Source organism: Eumetopias jubatus, unplaced genomic scaffold (genome assembly GCF_037043125.1).
Source record: "Eumetopias jubatus isolate StellerSeaLion01/CBP00866 unplaced genomic scaffold, mEumJub1_p1.0 scaffold_15, whole genome shotgun sequence".
In the NCBI taxonomy this organism is placed as follows: Eukaryota; Metazoa; Chordata; class Mammalia; order Carnivora; family Otariidae; genus Eumetopias; species Eumetopias jubatus.
In genome coordinates, this window is record NW_028274821.1 from 13,090,590 (window position 1) to 13,108,674 (window position 18,085).

The 18,085-nt window shown below is 44.9% G+C and overlaps 1 protein-coding gene across 5 annotated transcripts in view; it reads right to left on the reverse strand.

The window, feature by feature from the left end:
* TRPM3 (transient receptor potential cation channel subfamily M member 3) overlaps window positions 1-18,085 on the reverse strand; it is an 827,868-nt gene that overhangs the window by 55,388 nt on the left and 754,395 nt on the right. For 3 of the 5 annotated variants that reach the window (XM_028089085.1, XM_028089082.1, XM_088019086.1), the window contains 6 exons: window positions 17,003-17,032; window positions 15,617-15,906; window positions 14,742-14,970; window positions 12,450-12,617; window positions 7,130-7,270; window positions 689-817 (listed from right to left, as the gene is read on the reverse strand). In XM_028089085.1, the coding sequence (XP_027944886.1) occupies window positions 689-817; window positions 7,130-7,270; window positions 12,450-12,617; window positions 14,742-14,970; window positions 15,617-15,906; window positions 17,003-17,032 (987 nt within the window). The remainder of the gene's footprint in view (window positions 1-688; window positions 818-7,129; window positions 7,271-12,449; window positions 12,618-14,741; window positions 14,971-15,616; window positions 15,907-17,002; window positions 17,033-18,085) is intronic. The other 2 variants (XM_028089086.1, XM_028089084.1) reach the window with 1 other exon arrangement.

Here is an 18,085-nt window from a genome sequence, read left to right on the forward strand (position 1 = left end):
AAAGGCCCCTGAGACTGGCTTTGACTTCAAGCAAGTCCTATGGGAGTGGGGTTACCATAGCTCCTTTTACAAGATGGGGATTAGGGGGAGAAGAGGGGTACCCACACCCTCAACCTGAAGGACAAGAAATATCTTCATTTCACCTCAGTGATGCCCAGCGCTGGTGGCAAGGCTGGTGCCGAGCAGGTGCATCATAAATGTTGAGAAGGAATAAACCAGAGGATAAATTAATGAATGAGAGCATAGTGCCTCCTCCCAGAGCTGCTGAAACGCATTTGAAGAATCAGAGGTATTGGATTACAGTGTCCAAAGAGACCCAGAGTCAAGGGTTGCGGTGGGAGTTAAAAGTGGGCAAATGGAACAACTTGAGAAGTCCTGTTTATAGAGTCGACAAAAGAGAGGCGTAAACAGTGTCGAAGACAACTAGAGGGTTTCTTGGGGCAAGAGCTCTGTGTGCAAAAGCTAGAGCAAACCCTAAGCATGCACTGAGTGGCAGCCTCTAGACACACTGTGATGCTTCCCCAGGTTTGTCAGCGGCCATAAAGGCCGAGTCTGTTATTTCTATGGCAGCATTAGACAACCCAGTTTCTGGCTTAATTTGGATCCGTAGCAGCCACCTCTCCCTTCCACCCACAAGTGTAACTAACCACCGTCTTTCTCCAATGTTCTCTTTTACAAAAGTAGTTACCTCTCTCATCTTTTCTATTCCCAGGGTGAATATATAGGAAATGACGATCCATTCCTGCGTGGAAGGCCAGCGCTCCATCTTCACTAACACGATATAGTTGAAGAGCATCAAGTATCCGATGTACGCCAGCTGTAAGGAAACACAATAAATAGCACGCTCTGGCTCCGAAGACCCAGGGGCCCTGCCCTTGCACAAGGCCACCACCCTGCAGGACAGAACAAGGTCAGCAAGCAGGACGCAGAATTCACGGCGGAGTTAACCTCAAAGCTTTCAACTAGTCAAATAATAATAAAAGACTGTAATAATAGAAATCATATGATATGCTGTCTTCCTTTGACCCTTACGTGTGCCTCTGGGTCCCAGTACTTTGCTTATACCTCTGTGTCATGATGCGTCCATTTTGTTTTGCAATTACCCCGTTTCTCGTGTCTTTCTGGCTAAAAAGGGAACCTCTTCCGTCAGAGCAATTCTTGCTCATGCCTGAGCCTCAGGTTCCTGAACTAGGGCACATGGTGGATTTGTGCCTAATGGAGGCCAGGTAGATTAAATGTCTGTAGGAAGGAAAGGAAGACACATACTGTACTTGTAAACCGGTCAAACCAACGTGAAAATAGACTGGACTTTATCTCGAAGTCCCACTTGAATTCTTTTCTGATATCATGTCTTCTTCTTTTTTTTCCTCCTACCTTAAATGTGTTTGGCTTGGTGGGACCCTGGGAGGGTTTTATCTATTTTTCCATTGCACCACCTCCCTACCCTATCCAAGTTGGGATATTCCTCCCTGGTTTCTGCTTCTTCGAAAGAAAACAAGAGAAGATAAAGCGATGTGTGGAAAGGAATGGATCTATGTGGCTGACCGTAGCTTGGAGTGGGATGTAATCCTCACGAGGCTTGAATCCTGGTTGAATCTTGACAGGACTGGCTGAAGTGCCAGATGTCTGGTGTTTGGTGACGGTCACTGGAAGATTCAGTTATATCTCGACGAGTAGGGTGGAGTGGAGGAGGGCTGGTGGGGTTCTTGCACAGGGGACCGAGGAACCTCTGGAGAAGAAGGCCCCCTCGGGCAAATGGCACAGAAGCTCAACCTTTTCTAGGCAATGCTTCGAGCTGACTAAGATGCCCGCTGGCCTTGGGGGCCTTCGGGGCTGTGAGTGGGAACTGAGAGTGAGTCTATTCCTATCTGCACTCTTCAGAGCCCACATGGCAAAGAAGAGGACACAGTGTGGGCAAAAAGGTTGAGGCCTTGGAGGTACGGTGTGGCTTTGGAGCCCTGGTGGGCAGCTTAGCAGGTGGAGAAAGGCGCAGCCTGGCTGGGAGGCAGAGGGGAACTGGCAGCCCTACAGAGCTAAAGACAAGCTGCCTTCTCTGCTAATGGGGCCACTCACTCTCTCTCTCTTCCTTTCTTTCCTTTTTCAGTAAAAGGGATACATAGATTCTTAATAGGAGTCAAAGGTATTTTTAAAGACCCTGTTGACGCCGGTGCATTTACAGACACAACCCTATAATTTCTCATCTCTGGCAAGGTGAACAGATGTCCGAGTTCCATTAGATGAGGTGCGGAAGCCGTGGAGAGGCCGGAGGGCCAGGAGGGCTCATTCTCCGCCTTGCGGATGCGCTCTTGTACGCCTACCCCTTCAGGGACTGTCATTCCGTTCCACACCTCGGGTCCCACTCCTCCCCTTCAGGATCATTAGCACCCTCTGCAAACCTCACTTGAGAAGTCAGCTCTACCTAAAATCACGTAGGATGCTGTTTAAAATCTAACTTGGTTCGTGTGGTTCCTGTTTTCCATTATACACTGGCATCCCACTCTCTGGTCCCCATGAGTATTTCTCAAGACACAGTGGACTTCAATGGCTAAACTCTAAAACATACTCTCAGCCTCCTTCCGGCCTGAAATCCTTCTTTCCGGTTGCTTCTTTTTGTTTGTTGGGTCCCATTCCATTGCTTCTAGGAGAAACCAATCTCCTTAACTGCCCTGGTGTTTAATATTTTACCCAATTCATTGCAACACATTCCAAAGCATTATCTTCTCTTGTCACATGTAGGCGCAGTGACACCCACACCATTCTCCCAGAACCTCGGCATTTTAGCATTTAACTCCTCCAACCTGCCTCTGTCCTCTGAAAACAGGTCTAGCGTATTCGTTTGGTGGAAGGAATGTAGACACCCAAGTCAGCGAAATTGGGATTTAAGTCCTAGCTCAGGTCCTTCCGAACCGTATCATTTTGTGCAAATCACATCACCTGCCTGGGCCTCCAATCCTGTGATGATAGCTACTGACCTTACAGAGCTTTGGAAAGGATTGGGGGGGGAGAGTGGGGGGAAGAATGTGTATCTCCTTCCTGACAGTAGAGGCCCAATGAATGGTGGCTACTGTTATTATTTGCCTCCTTTTTTCAAGAAACTTCTATTCCTCTTGTCTCCTCTTACCTCACTCCTTGGTTCCTTTTGATCCCATTAACTAGTCATACCTCTCCTTTTCTAAACTGCCCTCCTTACTGTTTAGGCTTCTTCCATGATCAGCCTGTTCTTTAAATCCCAGTTACTCTATAATGCTTTTCCTTCCATAATCAGGCTACAATATAACATTTTGGGACAACTCTCAAAATATAGACTTCCAAAAATACAGCTCTAAACGTGTTTAAATGGCTCAACAGAGGACTGGCGGCTGTCTGGGAGGCAACCTATCTTAGAACTCACCAACATTCATGGGATCTTTGCTGCAGATTACCTTAACGTGACATGCTTTCATGCGTGTGTGTGTGTGTGTGTGTGTGTGTGTAGACACGTACACACATATCTTCTGTAAGCTTTAACAAGCTCTGTGTAGAATGTCAACGTTTTGAACAGAAACATAACCTTATGACTCTTATTGAAGTCAGTGGGAATCCTATAAGGGCTTGTATTTTATTGGCTTCTATATTCTTTGTATAAATTTACCATTGACCAAGATGCACAACTCCTAAACTATGCAATGCAAGCCGCACAGCCTGCAGCAGGTTGCGTGGATCCCTGGTGGGCCTTTTCCCACTGCTGCTGGAGAGTGGAGGGGACACGTGGCATTGAAATGGAGGAAGGAGTCTGTCACTGCTGGAGGAGCCCAGAGCACGTCCCTTGCTCTCTGACTTGGGTCCTCTTTTATACCTTGAATTGGCATCCTCTCCAGCTGGGCACTTGAAATGGCTCTCATCACAAACCAGGTCCGGGAGCCAGTTGAATCCCTGCCTCCTTTCTTCTTGGAACAGAAGAGGACCTAACCTGCTCTTCCGGAAGCTTGCTAAGATATTAGAAGTGAGGTTATGAGGAATTGAGGTGTGTCCTATCTTTCAGAAACTTGAGAGCATAGAAGGGGATATTTTTTGAAATCAGAGTGGGAAATACTCTTACAGAAAAGAAGACAACCGAAAGCCAAGGGGACCTTTGATCTAAAGCTGAATTCTACTGTTAAGCCTCCCTGGGGACTTAAAAATTGGGTGCTCCTCGTCTCCGTGTACTTCCTTGAGGCCTGGGCTTTGCAAATGCATAAACGTGGATTTCTGAAAGTCATGTGAACACAACTGAACAGGACTGGGGCGTCCTGTCTACAGTCAGCTATGCAGAAGGGAGCTAGACACACAGGCTCCCCTTCTCAGAGGCAGCTTCACGACCTGCGACTAATGATACAAGGAAAGCAGTGTGTCCCCAGGCTCCCCAAACCACAGGACTCACTTGGGCAGCTTGTTAAACCCAGAGCCTCCTCATCTCCTCCTTGGAGATTTGATTTCATGGGTCTGTGGTGGGGCCAGGATTTGCATTTCTAACAAGATTCTTTATCATCATAGAATTTTGGGAAAATACTGGGCTAAAAACTCAGCCCTCTGTCTGGGGCAGTGGTTCTCAACCCTGGCTACCCATTACAACTACCCAGGAGCTTTGAAATATCCCGATGCTTGGGCTGTGCCCCAGACCAATTATGTCAGAATCGCTGAAAAGAGAACCCAGGTGCCTTTACAAAAATAGATGAAGATAGAGATTAAATAGAACCCAGGTGTTGTTTTTTTCTTTTTAAAGTACTCCAGGTGGTTCCAATGTGTAGCCGAGCCTGAAAAACCACTGTCCAGGGAATTGGTTTAAAAGCATCCTTGGCTAACAAATTGCCACAGCTGAATAAATGGGGACCAAGGGAATCAAAGAAATAAAGTTAATACTGAACAAAGATCAAGGGAAAAAAGAGATGTTTTGTAAGGATAAGAGAAGGGAGTCCTGTATTTGTAAAGGTGATAGATAATTCTCGATACTATTGCTTCTCCTGGTTCCTTTACGCTCTAGGTCGGGAGTTAGCAAACTTCTTCTGTAAAGGACCAGAAAGTCAATTTCTGAGGCTTTGTGGGCCTGAAAGTCTTTATGGCAAGTAATTGACTCAACCCTTGTAGCACAAAAGCAGCCAGATTATAGGTAAACAATTGAAATTCGTTGTGTTCCAATAAAACTTTATTTATGGACACTGCAGTGTGAATTTCATACAATTTTCATGTGTCATAAAGTGTTCTTCCTTTGATTTTATTTTCAATTCTTTAAAAATATAAAAACCATTTGTAGCTCACAGTCCACAATACGGGGCCTGGATTTGGGACTGGAGTCACCCTGTGGGAATGTAGTTTGTGGAGCCCTGTTCTAGGCGGGGACAATTGAGGCAGCCTGGTATAAGAGGAAGGACAGGAATGGGTGGAAAATGCAGTAAAATTATTATCTTGATAAAACTGTTAGTTTAGGGAAAGTATATGTAAAGCACTTATAACAGTGCCTCACAGTAGGTGTTCAAAGAATGATATCATTATTGAGTGGATGGATGAATAAAAAACACTATCGCTGTGCAATGTGACTAGCCTCGGAATAAAAACAGTTACATTTATATTGTGCTTACATGTTCCAAGCACTGTTCTAAGTGCTTTACATATTTTAACACATTTAATCTTTCCTAAATCCTACAAATTAGGTACTATTATTATCCCCATCTTAAGGAAACTGGGCACAGAGCGCTCAAGTAGCTAGTTTGAGGTCACACAATAATACTGAGAGGCACAGACAGGATTTCTGTTCAGCCTGTCTTACCCCAAAGTCCATGCTGGTCACCACTAACTCGTTTACTGCAAGGTAAAAATCATATATATGTAAAATATATAAATCAAAATTATTTTTGCAAGTCTTACTTTTTTTCAGAGGAGTATTTTTTTGTAATATTCATAAATTTGAGTTTTTACTTCACTGAAAAAATCTGGTAATTATATTTTGATTATATCCTCTTCCAAGACCATAGTTGAAAGCAGTAGTTTTCAGCTGGTGGCAACGTCAGCCCATAAGGGGACGTGTGGCCATATCCGGAGACATTGTGGTTGTTACGCTCGGGGGCTGGAGACTGCCATGGCATCTAGTGGACAGAGGCCAAGGCTGCTGCTGAATGTGCCATGATGCATAGGACAGTCTTCCTTCACCAAGAATCATTCTGCCCAACACGTCAAAGCGCTGAGGTTCCGAAAGCCTGATTAAAAGCCGGCGTTAAGTGTTAGCATACAGAACCACACAGAACAAGACCTCAGCTAGTCATCTGAGTCACCTTGGCCTCAGACTCGGATTTTCCTTTGCTGACTCAGGTGACTGGTGTGTGTGTAGCTGGTTGTGAGGAAGGCCAAAAATACAGACACCCGTCCTTCGTCTGGGACAGTGCCACCGTGGCTGGGAGAACAGAGCTGACCTGGGCCCGAGCTCACCTTCGGCTTAAAATACCATGAAACATAGAAGTGGAAAACCAACAGTCGAGCCATTTCTACCATATCCAGAGGCTATTTCAGGGACCATCTTTCATCTCGTGGGCAGAAAACTCTTGCGTGGTGGGCACTGGACTGTCTTTGCTGTGACTGTAGGTTATTGTGAGTGGTTTTTGCTGCTTTGGTTGGCATGTTGTTTAATTGTGTCTGAGCAAGAAAGGTTGTTTGATGACACTCCTAGGTTGGCAGTAGTCACACACTTAGGCTACCCCCCCTTTAGTGGTGTTACTTTTAACACTCTGCTCAGCCCTTACCCTTCACGTGTTCCCCAAACTCAGGACTGGCATCAAAAATGGGCAACTCTGATCCAGCACTCATCCATCCAGAACACAGAAGTGTTTTAGAAAATGACATCTATTTTCCTGCTAGACTAGACTCATACTCATCTCACCTCTATTTCTGTCAGTTCTCACTTCTACCATTTCCTTTATTTTCTGCAAGGAGGAGAAACGCAGACACTGTGGAAGCTGCCTCACAAACTCCACACATCTTGCAGAACATTGGGAAAAGCTTTCACTCCTGCCTGTGCGATCCTTACATTGTGACTCACAGAGGAAACCGGGTAGGTGCATGCGAACCTGACCTTGACTCTCTGTGGTCATCCATGAGGAAGACGAAAAAGGAAGATGCTTACCGTGTAGAACCAGAACTTCACAATGGGTGCGTTGTAGAATTCATAGATTTTTCTGCCCAGGGGGATTAGCCTGTGTCTACTCTGAACTTCCTCTTCATCCTTCTTTCTGGAAGACTCCCCGTTGTTTCGTCCCAACATTGCCTACAGTGGAAGAGAATCAATACCATCACGGCAGGGCTCTGGGGAGCAGGTAGTTTAATGTGCTCATTTTACAAATCAGGAATGCATGCTCATAGAGTTAGAGAGTTTTGTCCAAGGTCCCCAGAGATTCAGAGGTTGTGCCTTCCCTAAGGGTGCATTTGCATTATATATAGAATCAAAGGTTTTTGCCTGGGATGGAAGGCCTTAGGGATAGCTCTTGATTACTCTCTTTTCTTCTACCCTGGAAGCTCTGGAAGATGTCCATGAGGGAAGACACCCAGAGTTCTGAGAGGGAGAAAAATTATAGCCTGAAAAAGCAAGAATCTGTTTTTTCTTTCCAGCCCCTCTCCCCATACATGTAATGAGACAGGCAGATCTGGATTCAAATTCTGTCTTCAGTCATGCTAATGACTCTTAAGTAAAAAAATACACTGGACCAGTAATACCTAACTTACCCAAACATTGTGAGTGTTCCACAGGCTAAATTATCTGGAGGTGCCTGGACGTTAGTTAGATGAGAAACACCTCCTCAACCCTTAGGCATAAACCTTGGTTCCTTGATTTCAAACCCCATAAATCCTGAATTACTGCTGGTATCAGTTTCATGGCAATTCCTAAGCATACCACCTTCCTCTGTGTGGGGCAGTCAGCCAAGTGGGACTAGGAGCAGCAGGGCCCGACCTGGAGAGGCCTCATCTCCAAGCTGTTGGAAGTTTCTTTACAAACACAATTGTTTCCTTCTCACTCATGGCAATGGAAACAGCAAAAACCGTGACTGAACATCACAAAAAAGGCAGAATTTGAGGAAAGGCAAATGCACACCTCTCTGGGCAGCAAGTGAAGGATAAGTGTCCCAAAGATGGCTGAAGATCCTATTGGTGAAGAATTCCAGACTTTGGGTCACTCAGAAGGAAGACTGAATCCTCTCTTGGGTACTCAGAATCCATGGCACCTTGGGAAAATCTTTTAACCTCTCTGAATTCTTTATCTTTAAATTGGAGGTAATAATAGCATCTTTTATAGTATTGGTCCATAAATCAATAAGCATCTGGCACTTAATAAGTGCTCAGTATATTCTAGCTAGTGTTCACAATGAACTGAGACTTCCTTGGATACTCTTGACTGAAATGATCTAGTTGGGAATCTCTCACCAGAAAAAAGAAAAGTGTTTTATCAGGGGTCTAAAAAAGCATAATTTATTGGCTGTCCTTCCCTTCCTTCCTTCCTCCCTCCCCCTTTCCCTCCCTCTCTTCCTTCCTTCCTTCCTTCCTTCCTTCCTTCCTTCTTTCTCTTTCTCTCTCTCTGTAGGTTCCATGCCCAGCATGGAGCCCAACATGGGGTCCAAACTCACAACCCTGAGATCAAGACCTGAGCTGAGATCAAGAGTTGGATGTTTAACCGACTGAGCCACCCAGGTGTGCTGGCTTTAATTCTTTCAATATTACTCTAAAGCAAGGTTAGTTCTACAATGTTTGGGAGATTTTATTTTATTTATTTGTATTATTTTATTTAAATTCAATTAGTTAACATATAGTGTATTATTAATTTCGGAGTTCAGTGATTCATCACTTGCGTGTAACACCCAGTGCTCATTCCATCAAGTGCCCTCCTTACTGCCCATCACCCAGTTACCCCTTCCCCCACTTACCTCCCCTCCAGCGACCCTCAGTTTGTTCCCTAGAGTTAAGGCTCTTATGTTTCACCTTCCTCTCTGTTTTTGTCTTATTTTATTTTTCCTTCCCTTCCCCTATGCTCCTCTGTTTTGTTTCTTAAATTCCACATATAAGTGAAATCATACAATAATCGTCTTTCTCTGATTGACTTATTTCGCTTAGCATAATACCCTCTAGTTCCAACTATATCGTTGCAAATGGTGAGACTCTTTATTTTTTTTTTTTGAGGGAAATGAGACTTTTATTAAGTGTAAGAACAGGGCAAATCCTTCTAACTGCTCAGAAACTGGCAAGGATTTGGGACAAGGAAAAGGACTGGGATATGGGTTTACGGTTGAGACATCTAACTTCAGAAATAATTTGTTTATCTTGAATTTGAGAACAGATAATTCTGGTTTCAAACCACCTTACTCAAGACATACATACGTAAGCCTCGACTACTTTTGTCATTGCCTCACCTACGCACCTACTCAAATATATAACAGTCACAAATGATGAACCTGTAACCAATGGGATTTCTGGAGCAGGTAACAGGGTAACTTCCATTCCTATATGGACTCTCTGGCTAGAAAGTTACCTTGACTTCACAAATAGGTAAGATCCCACTTGATGGCCTAACCAAGTCTTCCTGTGGATCAGTGAGCTGGGTCAACCTTCATGATGGATATAGCACATTAGACTTCTAAAAATATTGACCACTGACCTCAAGAAACTCTGAAGTTCCATGGTATTTATCCTTCTATAATTTATAATTTATTTAACATACTTATCCTGCTTCTGTTCTACTTCTTTATCTGCTCAATAATACAGTACCGTTTGGGGACATAATAGGATGTTAGTAAAGGCAGCTTGGGGAATTTTAGGCATCTTGGAGAGTGACATCTTGGGATAACCTCTAGGGACAGTGGCTTCCCCAACAGAGTTGAAACAATGCCCTGGGTCCATGGACAGGCTGGGACTTTAGGAGGCAGAGTGCAAACACACTTATCTGGCAATGCAGGTAACACAAAAACAAAAACACCACAGCCTGTTTTGCCTTTATAATTCTGATACATTCCCAAGTGAATGCTTTTTTTAAAAAGCTTTTCTTTTGTGGGTTTAAGGAAAGCATTTTCGAAATTTCATTAATTCCAGCCTAAGCAGCTTAACTCACTGATTTTCTTGATTTCTCTTCCCAGTAGCCAAACATTTCCTTTGAGTACATTCCTTTAGCAGAACGTAATAGGGTCAAATACAGGCAAAACTGCACAATATGGATTGAAGCATTTTTTGCTGGCTGGACACAGATGTCAAGTCTGGGAAAGATCTATGAAAGGCTATCAAGATGAAACTGAGACTCATATTTTGTGTATAATTTTGGAAGGGCCACGGGAAAACATCCCAGTCCAAGAAAGATGTTGGCTTAACACGGAAATCCAGATATTGTTTCTAGGAAAAGAGTGGAGGTGTCAACAGGCTGCATTCTCCAATCCTCCCCGGGGTGAGTGAAGACCAGTGACCCAGCAGTGACAGAATTGTCACTGGGGTCAAAGCAAGCTCCACCTTAAAGATATCTGCTGTCCAGCCCTGACTTTATCAGCCCACAAGTCCCTTCTTCCATTCCTCCTAGTTCTTTCTGCCTGTGGGGAAGAAGGCCAGGCAGCACTGCTCATGGGCTGGCTTTTACTTGGGTTCTCAGTAAACAACAGCAGGGCTGACTCTCTGGGAAGCAGACTTTGGACCAGATCCTCAAAGCTATACCCAGAGCAGGAGAAGGGAGCTGCTTCCTTTGTTTTCTTGCTTGAGACCCAACCAGAAAGAATGCTGATTCAGCACCAGGCCGCCTTCATAGGATCCTTCCTTGAGCCTTCAAGCCATGTTATACTTGACGTAGGAGGCCCATGCATTACTTTTGGGTTCTTTCTGCTATATGGTAGACAGAACCAACTGAATACCTACATTTGAGACCAAGAAGGAATTCTCTGCATCCCTGCGCCTATAGACCTCCAAGCATGACCAGTGGGATCTCCATGCCTGAGTTCTAATCCTGGCCTTGCAACTAATTAGCTGGGTAACCTCGGGCAGTTTAAGTTCTCTGAGTCTCAGCTTCCTCATCTGTAAAACAGGATGATAATAATAGTACCTACCTCATGGGATTGTGTGCGGATTCCATGAGGAAGCGCACGTCAAACATTTGTCACTATTATCATAATATTTGCAAACATTTGTCAAGGCTTACTGTGTGCCAGGCCCTGGTCTAGAGAATTTACATGTACACTTTTTAAACTGAAAAACCACCTGGGAGCTAGACAATGTTCCTATTCCCATGATAGAGGTTAAGCAACTGTGCCCCAGGTCCCACCATGAGTAGGTGCTCGAGCAGGATTCTGGCTTTACCCCTCTACTGAAGTGTTCAGTAAAGATTTGCTATTATTACTGCTAATGTTTCTGTTAATGCTTAAAATATCATTCCCTATCCTTGAAGGATTCAGAGGCCAACATTACGGTAAAATCTTTAGGGAAAGACAGTCATCTGATCTTATCACAGAGGCAAGCCGACTTGTCCACTCGTTTTAATAAGAATCCTGAAATGGAAAACAAACTTAACTCTGTGAGTCAAAACTGTGAATGATTAATCAATCAAAAGAGTTGTCAGATGCCTATGCCCTGCCCTGGGGTTGGGATTGTTTCCTTTAGGAAGGAAATATTGTTGATCTGGAAGAAAAACAATTTACAGGGTGGTCCCACCAGGATAATAATGCGAAGAGCCTTTTGTCACCAGAGCAAAACCAATTTTTGTTTTTTGGGTCATCACAGTCATGGTGGGGAAGGTGGGGGATATCAAGGAAGGCCTATGGAGTTGTTACTTGATGTCTCCAAAACTCTGAAGCCCTGTCTGTCCCTTTAATGGCATGTGATATTTTTAGACTTTGGGTACAATCCAGTAGCAGTCATGCTGCTCAGGCGGGGGCTGTGGGAAGCTGTCCCATGCCCAGCTGCCCCGTTCTCCCTGCAGAACAAAGCATCCACGTTCTATAATTATACCAGGGAGAGCTAATAAAAGCCTTCCATACAAACCTCAAAATTCAATTAGTCCTGTGTTTGTGAGCCTGACCCTGAAGACAGAAAAAGGCGTAGCATCTGATCACCAGCACAGTTCCAGCCCAGGGAAACTGGCTGCTCCCACCGCAAAAATGCCTTTGCCTCCTTGGTAGGCGCAGACTGCCCTCTCACCTGCTTATGTATAAAGCATTGCCTGTTTGGAAAGCTGAGGGTGCCTTGCTTTTGAATTTCCCTGGGTTGTCCTGTGCCACTGACTCTGGCTGAAGGATTTTGCACAGAAATAGTCCCTATAGTTATGCTATTTATGCACAGAGAAGACCTTTTTATAATACCCAGGTCTCAGTACTTCAGTGAAGCACCTGGTTGGAGGGTGAGCTCGGGAGTGACTGAGACTTAAGCTGTAGCATCGGGACAAGTGGGTTAGGGTTGCTGCCCATGGACCATGACCGTGTAGTTTTCCTTACTGTCAGTTCCATGTCCTCTTCATCTTTTTCCTTCGTGGGCTTCTCTGGCTCTTCCGGCTCCTTCTCTTGAAGGTGGATTTCCTGGGCCTGAGACATATAGGGCATGTCGTCTTTGTTCTTGAACTCCAAGCTGAGAATTGAAGGAGGAAGTAGAATTCCCAGAATTACCTAAAGTAATAATAATGATAATAATAATAATCACATTTAAAGGATTAAGATTAGGGCGGGGTTTTTTTTAGAATCAGAGTGGGGGGAGGTGTACGCATGCGCGCGTGTGCTGTGTGTGCCCCGAGCGAGGACCTACATATGTTACTGCCCGAGGGGTCACTCTTGCCCGTCTGAGAACTGTCACACACAGCGGTAGCTCAGCCCGATTTTGGAGAAACAGAGCATCTTGCTCAAATACATCTTACTCAGTTAACATCCACTTGGCACGGGGGAAACTGAGGAAAGTGACAGACCCTGCCCAAGGCAAAAGTGGGAAAGAATTCAGATTCTCCTTTAGCCATTAGCACTTGGCTTTGTGAAATCAATTCATACATATGTCCATTGGCATTTATTTGCTAACATGTCAAGTGGAGCTGATTATGCGTCATCTTGTTATTCTGTAAAAAATGCTGTCCCCAGTTGACCTTGAGAAAGTCCATGTGGGAAAGCATGTTTTCATTGCCAATTACTCCCCTGGCATCTGTTACTATAGCACACGCACACATACACACACACACACCTGTGGGTTCAGTATTCGCCATGAGAACCCCCCTACACAAAGACTCCAGGAGGCTCAGCACTGTGTGCCTCTCATGTATAAACGACATGCTTCCATCTCCATGTGATGCTAATAAATACATGGGCCCTTCTCCTGAGAGGACGATCTCATTCTGCCTTTGAATGATAATTCAGGCATGTGACTTGTGCCCTCACAATCTTCTCCCGCCTCTCCTCTCAGTCACTAAACTGGTTCTGCTATACAAGGATTCTGAATACGAGCCTCCTCGAAGAAACCACATCAAGGTGAGGGGCTCAGAGAGATCCCGAACAGTAAGTGAAAATGATCCTCAAGTAATGAGGCAGGGACAGCCTGTGCTTGAATGCCCACGGGGACTTGGGAGCAGCCAAGAGAAAAGGGAGGGTGGTGCCTGAAGTCGGGGTGCCTGGCAGGCCTGGGAAGGCTCAGGTGGCATGCTGGCAGCCTTCAGGGGACATGACACCCTGTCCTCGGAGCTGAGAGCCAGGCTTGGCGCTGGTGTGGCTGTGGAGCGCCCACGACCCACTTCATGGAGCCCTTCTGTGACTCTGGGCCGAGAGCCACAGGAAGGGTAGCATCGGAGAGGAGTGCTGGTTCCATCAGGGTGGCCTCAGCAAAATGCTCTGGTCTGATGGCCCTTCTGCTTTGGGCTGACCTCAGAGTTACCTAGACCAGGTAGCTCCAGGTAAATATGAGCTTGACTTCTGTTGTCAGAGCCACAAACTCTAGACAGAGAAAGCATTTGCAAACATTCTTTCAATTTTCCCTCCCATTTTTTTCTTTCTCTGTACTTCTTTCAGTTTAATGTCTGTCTTCCTTGTGAAACAGTACAGAAAACATAAAGAAGCAAAGCCACATGTCATCCTACGTCTTGTGCTTTCGAGCCCAGAGGTAACCACTACAAACAACTTATGGTGTATCCTTCCTGGTTACTTAACAAAATTATGTACAGATATAACTATGCACGTACATGCTTAAAAAAACAAATATGGACTCAGGCTCTATATAACTGGTCTACAACTTGTTTTTCTTCACTTAAGAATAGATTGGGATGATCTAGCAACATCTTTACATATAAATCCATCTCCTTTTTATTTCAGTTTAAAACATGTCTCAAGCATAGCTGCTAAGAGCCAGTGTCTCTACGACAAGGTACAAAGGAGGTCCAAGACATTCAGGCTCAGGTGGTGGTGACAGGTTGCCCAGTAAGGGGTTCTTGGTGCAGCATGGCTTGTGCCAGAGCAAATCATACCTCCTATAGTACCTCTGTGTGCCCATCACCTCTGGATCCTCTGCAAAATACTAACATCTGGGCATGCCATCTCTAGAGGTTCTGACTTAGCAGAATTTGGGGTAGGCCCTAGTCTCTATATGAAAAAAAAACAACCCACTCTAGAGACTCTGGAGAAGATTCTGATACATAGTTGGGGCTTAAAACCAGCCTCCTGAGACAAGAGAATGCCCAGTCCCGCTGCAGACTTGGCTTGGTGAGCTCCAAGCCAACCCTCTGGTCCTCCTAGCCAACGGGGCCTCCTGGGCGTGCTGACCTTGAGGCCCGAGTTCTTGCGCATCCGGAGTCGGCCCATCCACATATCTGTGAGCAGCATCTGGCTGCACGTGTGTGCAATGAAGTCGCGGTGCTTGGCAGCCACAGCTAGCTGCAGGCAGGTGGCGTTGCTCCAGTTCTTCAGCTCATACGTCAGCAGCTTCATGGCCAGCTGCTCATCCTGCTTGTAGGACTGGTCTAGGAGCTCCACAGCCAGCTGGCCGAAGTCCCTGGAAGACAGAATGCGAGGAGGTGTCTTTTGGCCATCTTGGAGACTTAGATGATGAAAGCAGGGACCCAGTGGCCAAGCCACGGGAGGTGGTTACTGTGCGATCTCACTGTTTCATACAGGGTCTAGTCTGTTCATTCGTTCAGCTAGTCGACATCGACTAAGCATCCATTATGTGCTGGGGGCATAAGTCAAGCAGGACCTGGTCCTGGTACGCAAGGCCCCCAATTCAAGGCTACGGGTGGGGGAGGCAGACTAAAAATACCAACGGTTAGAGTGCAGTAGGTCTTCTTAACTGGAACAGACCTCGGTTCATATTGGAGCTTTATCAACCCCAAGTGTGTGATCTTGGACAAGTTATTTAATTCTCCCAGTCTCATTTTCTTCAGCTTTAAAATATGCACAGTAAGAGGACCTACCTCTTGAGGCAGTTGAGATGATGAAATAAAAATCTGTGTATCTTTATTACTTCTATATCTAGCACCGTGTGCCACAAATGCTAATTATTTGTGCCCACCCTCTGTGTGTCTGTACCATTGAGGCGATACTGCCTCCACTTAAAGGTTTGGGTAGCTAGGACCCTCCGGTATTTGAGGCCCGCCTTCTCTTCTCGTCCCCCGATCACCCCACCTGCTGGGCTGGCCAACCTGGAGTTGTGGTTCAGCTCCTGGGAGATGTCGTCCACCATGTCATTCTCCGAAGCCTCGTGAGCCATGGCTTTGCAGAGCTTACAGGCCACCAGGGCCTTGGCCATGGCCTCCTCTCCGTGCTGCCAGAAGAACAGGGCCATCTTCTGCCTCTTCATCAGGACAGCCCACACCATCAGCTCATGGAAAGGGAAAGGGAAGTGGTTGATCTCAGGGTCATCCAAGTCAATGTCCACCTCTTCTTCTCGCTTCTTGGTGGTCTTTCTTCCTCGCCTTAAGGGGACATCATCCTGTAGTTTTAGGGAAAAAACATAGAGGTGGAGTTAGAAATGAATCAGTTAAAATTTTAAAATAGTTATTTATTGTATATCTATTATGGGTCCTGTTCTGGGATTGACAGAGAAATGAACTAGCCTATCCCAGCTCCTATCCTAAAAGCCCTCATGCCTAACTTTAAAACAAGTTATAATGAGTGTATAAGCACAACCCTATGGGAACATGCCAGTGTTATACTTAATTTTTTAAAAAGTATTTTTAACGGGTCATTCCCTTCCTCTCTTCTCTTCTCTTTTTTTCCTTCCTTCCTTCTTTCCTTCCTGCCTTCCCTCCTTCCCTCCTTCCTTCCCTCCTTCCTTCCTTCCTTCCTCCCTCCCTTCCTTCCCTCCTTCCCTCCTTCCTTCCCTCCTTCCTTCCTTCCTTCCTTCCTTCCTCCCTCCCTTCCTTCCCTCCTTCCTTCCTTCCTTCCTTCCTTCCTTCCTTCCTTCCTTCCTTCCCTCCTTCCTTCCTTCCCTCCTTCCTTCCTTCCTTCCTTCCTTCCTTCCTTCCTCCCTCCCTTTCCCTCCCTCCCTTCTTTCACTTTTGTCCATTTTTTTCCTACAGGTAAGGCTATTTGTGCCTCATGATGGATAGCGCTGCCCTTTTCTCTGAAAGAACAAGGACATCCTATTCTTGCAGGTGCATAAATGACAATACCCACACAAACAAAAGATGGAAAATGGGAAACAGATGATCTAGCTCCAGTTTCTACATACTTCTTAGGTGCATTTGTGAAGTATTTCTGGCCTTTGGATCTGTTGCCAGTTGTAAACACCCATGAATAGATTTCACTCACTGGGATTTATATGTTTCCTTGCTTTTCAAGTTAGTATTTCAAATAAGACTTATTTTCTTACTTGTAATGCTAATGCAAACCCGTGGTGGAATTTTCAAAGCTACTGTAACTTGTCCCCCCCTTCAATACTGGAAAAAAATTCCCTTCTTTATTTTAGAATCGTGTACTAAACCTTACCAATTAAATGAACATATATATGTGTGTGTATATATATATATATTTAAAATGTATAATAAAGAGAATAATTGACATTAATAATTTGGGCATATACTTACCTCCATTCCCAGTAGTTTCAAGGCTTTGGGCTGTTTAAAAAAATGTTATACATAAAGTTAGATCTTTCTTTATAGAGGTAAGAAAAGAATCCTATTATATCTTAACCAGGTAATAGAAGAACTCTATTGTACCATACAGCATTTATTCATTTCACTAAATAAAACACCACAAGAGGAACCCATTTATAGAAATTCTAGGAGAATCAGGGATTTGGTGATTTTGGTGAATCACAGAGAATTAGAACTCCAGAGAGGCATAATGAGATTGCCCAAGGGTAGAGCCTGCAGGATGGTAATCTCTTTTATGGACCAAAATTTCTTCCATCTTTCCAGAAATGTCCTGGTTGGCTGACATCTCCATGACCTCCAGCACTTGGGTGAGCCATAAAATGTTCAGTCAAACCATAAGATGTTTCTCAAACCTCTGAAAGGCCTCTATTACCTGGAGACTTGGAATACTATTCAGAGTATGTGTTTAGAGGCTTCATGCCGGCCATCTCCTTATGTAGCTGTCCAGTAAAGCAAGGGTGAGTGGGGCTACAGAGGCATGTGCTGACCGTGGCAGAAGGTGCTCAATGACACAGAAAGTGTCAGCACATACAGTGGCATCACTGGTCATGCTGGGAATGTGCAAAACAGCCGCAGGCCAAGACGGAGAGAGAAGGCATCTCAGCGAATTACAGAACTTGATTTATATCTAAGAAGTGGAGATACGAAATTACATCTCAGGGGTCAGGAATTCCAGTGCTGTGTTCTAAGTGCTACAGAATGGTTGAGCGCTATCTTGGAAGTTGTTCGGGTAACTAATAAGGTTACAGCACTCACCATTCCTCCAAATTTTATTTTGGAATAAAATAAAAGTAGGAATAGCCTGAAACTTCTCTCTCTCCCTTTCTTTCCCTTTTAGCTTCTAAAGTGACCACCAGTTTGAAATTTGTGTGATTTTTTTTTCTCCTTATTTATACTTTTGGGTGTTTTCAAAGTGGTCTTCGAGCCCCGTCAAATACTTTCATCATCAGAAGATCAGCTGTGTTAAAAGTAGAAATCATGCCCCCCACCAGCTAGAGTAACAGTTCTCAAAAT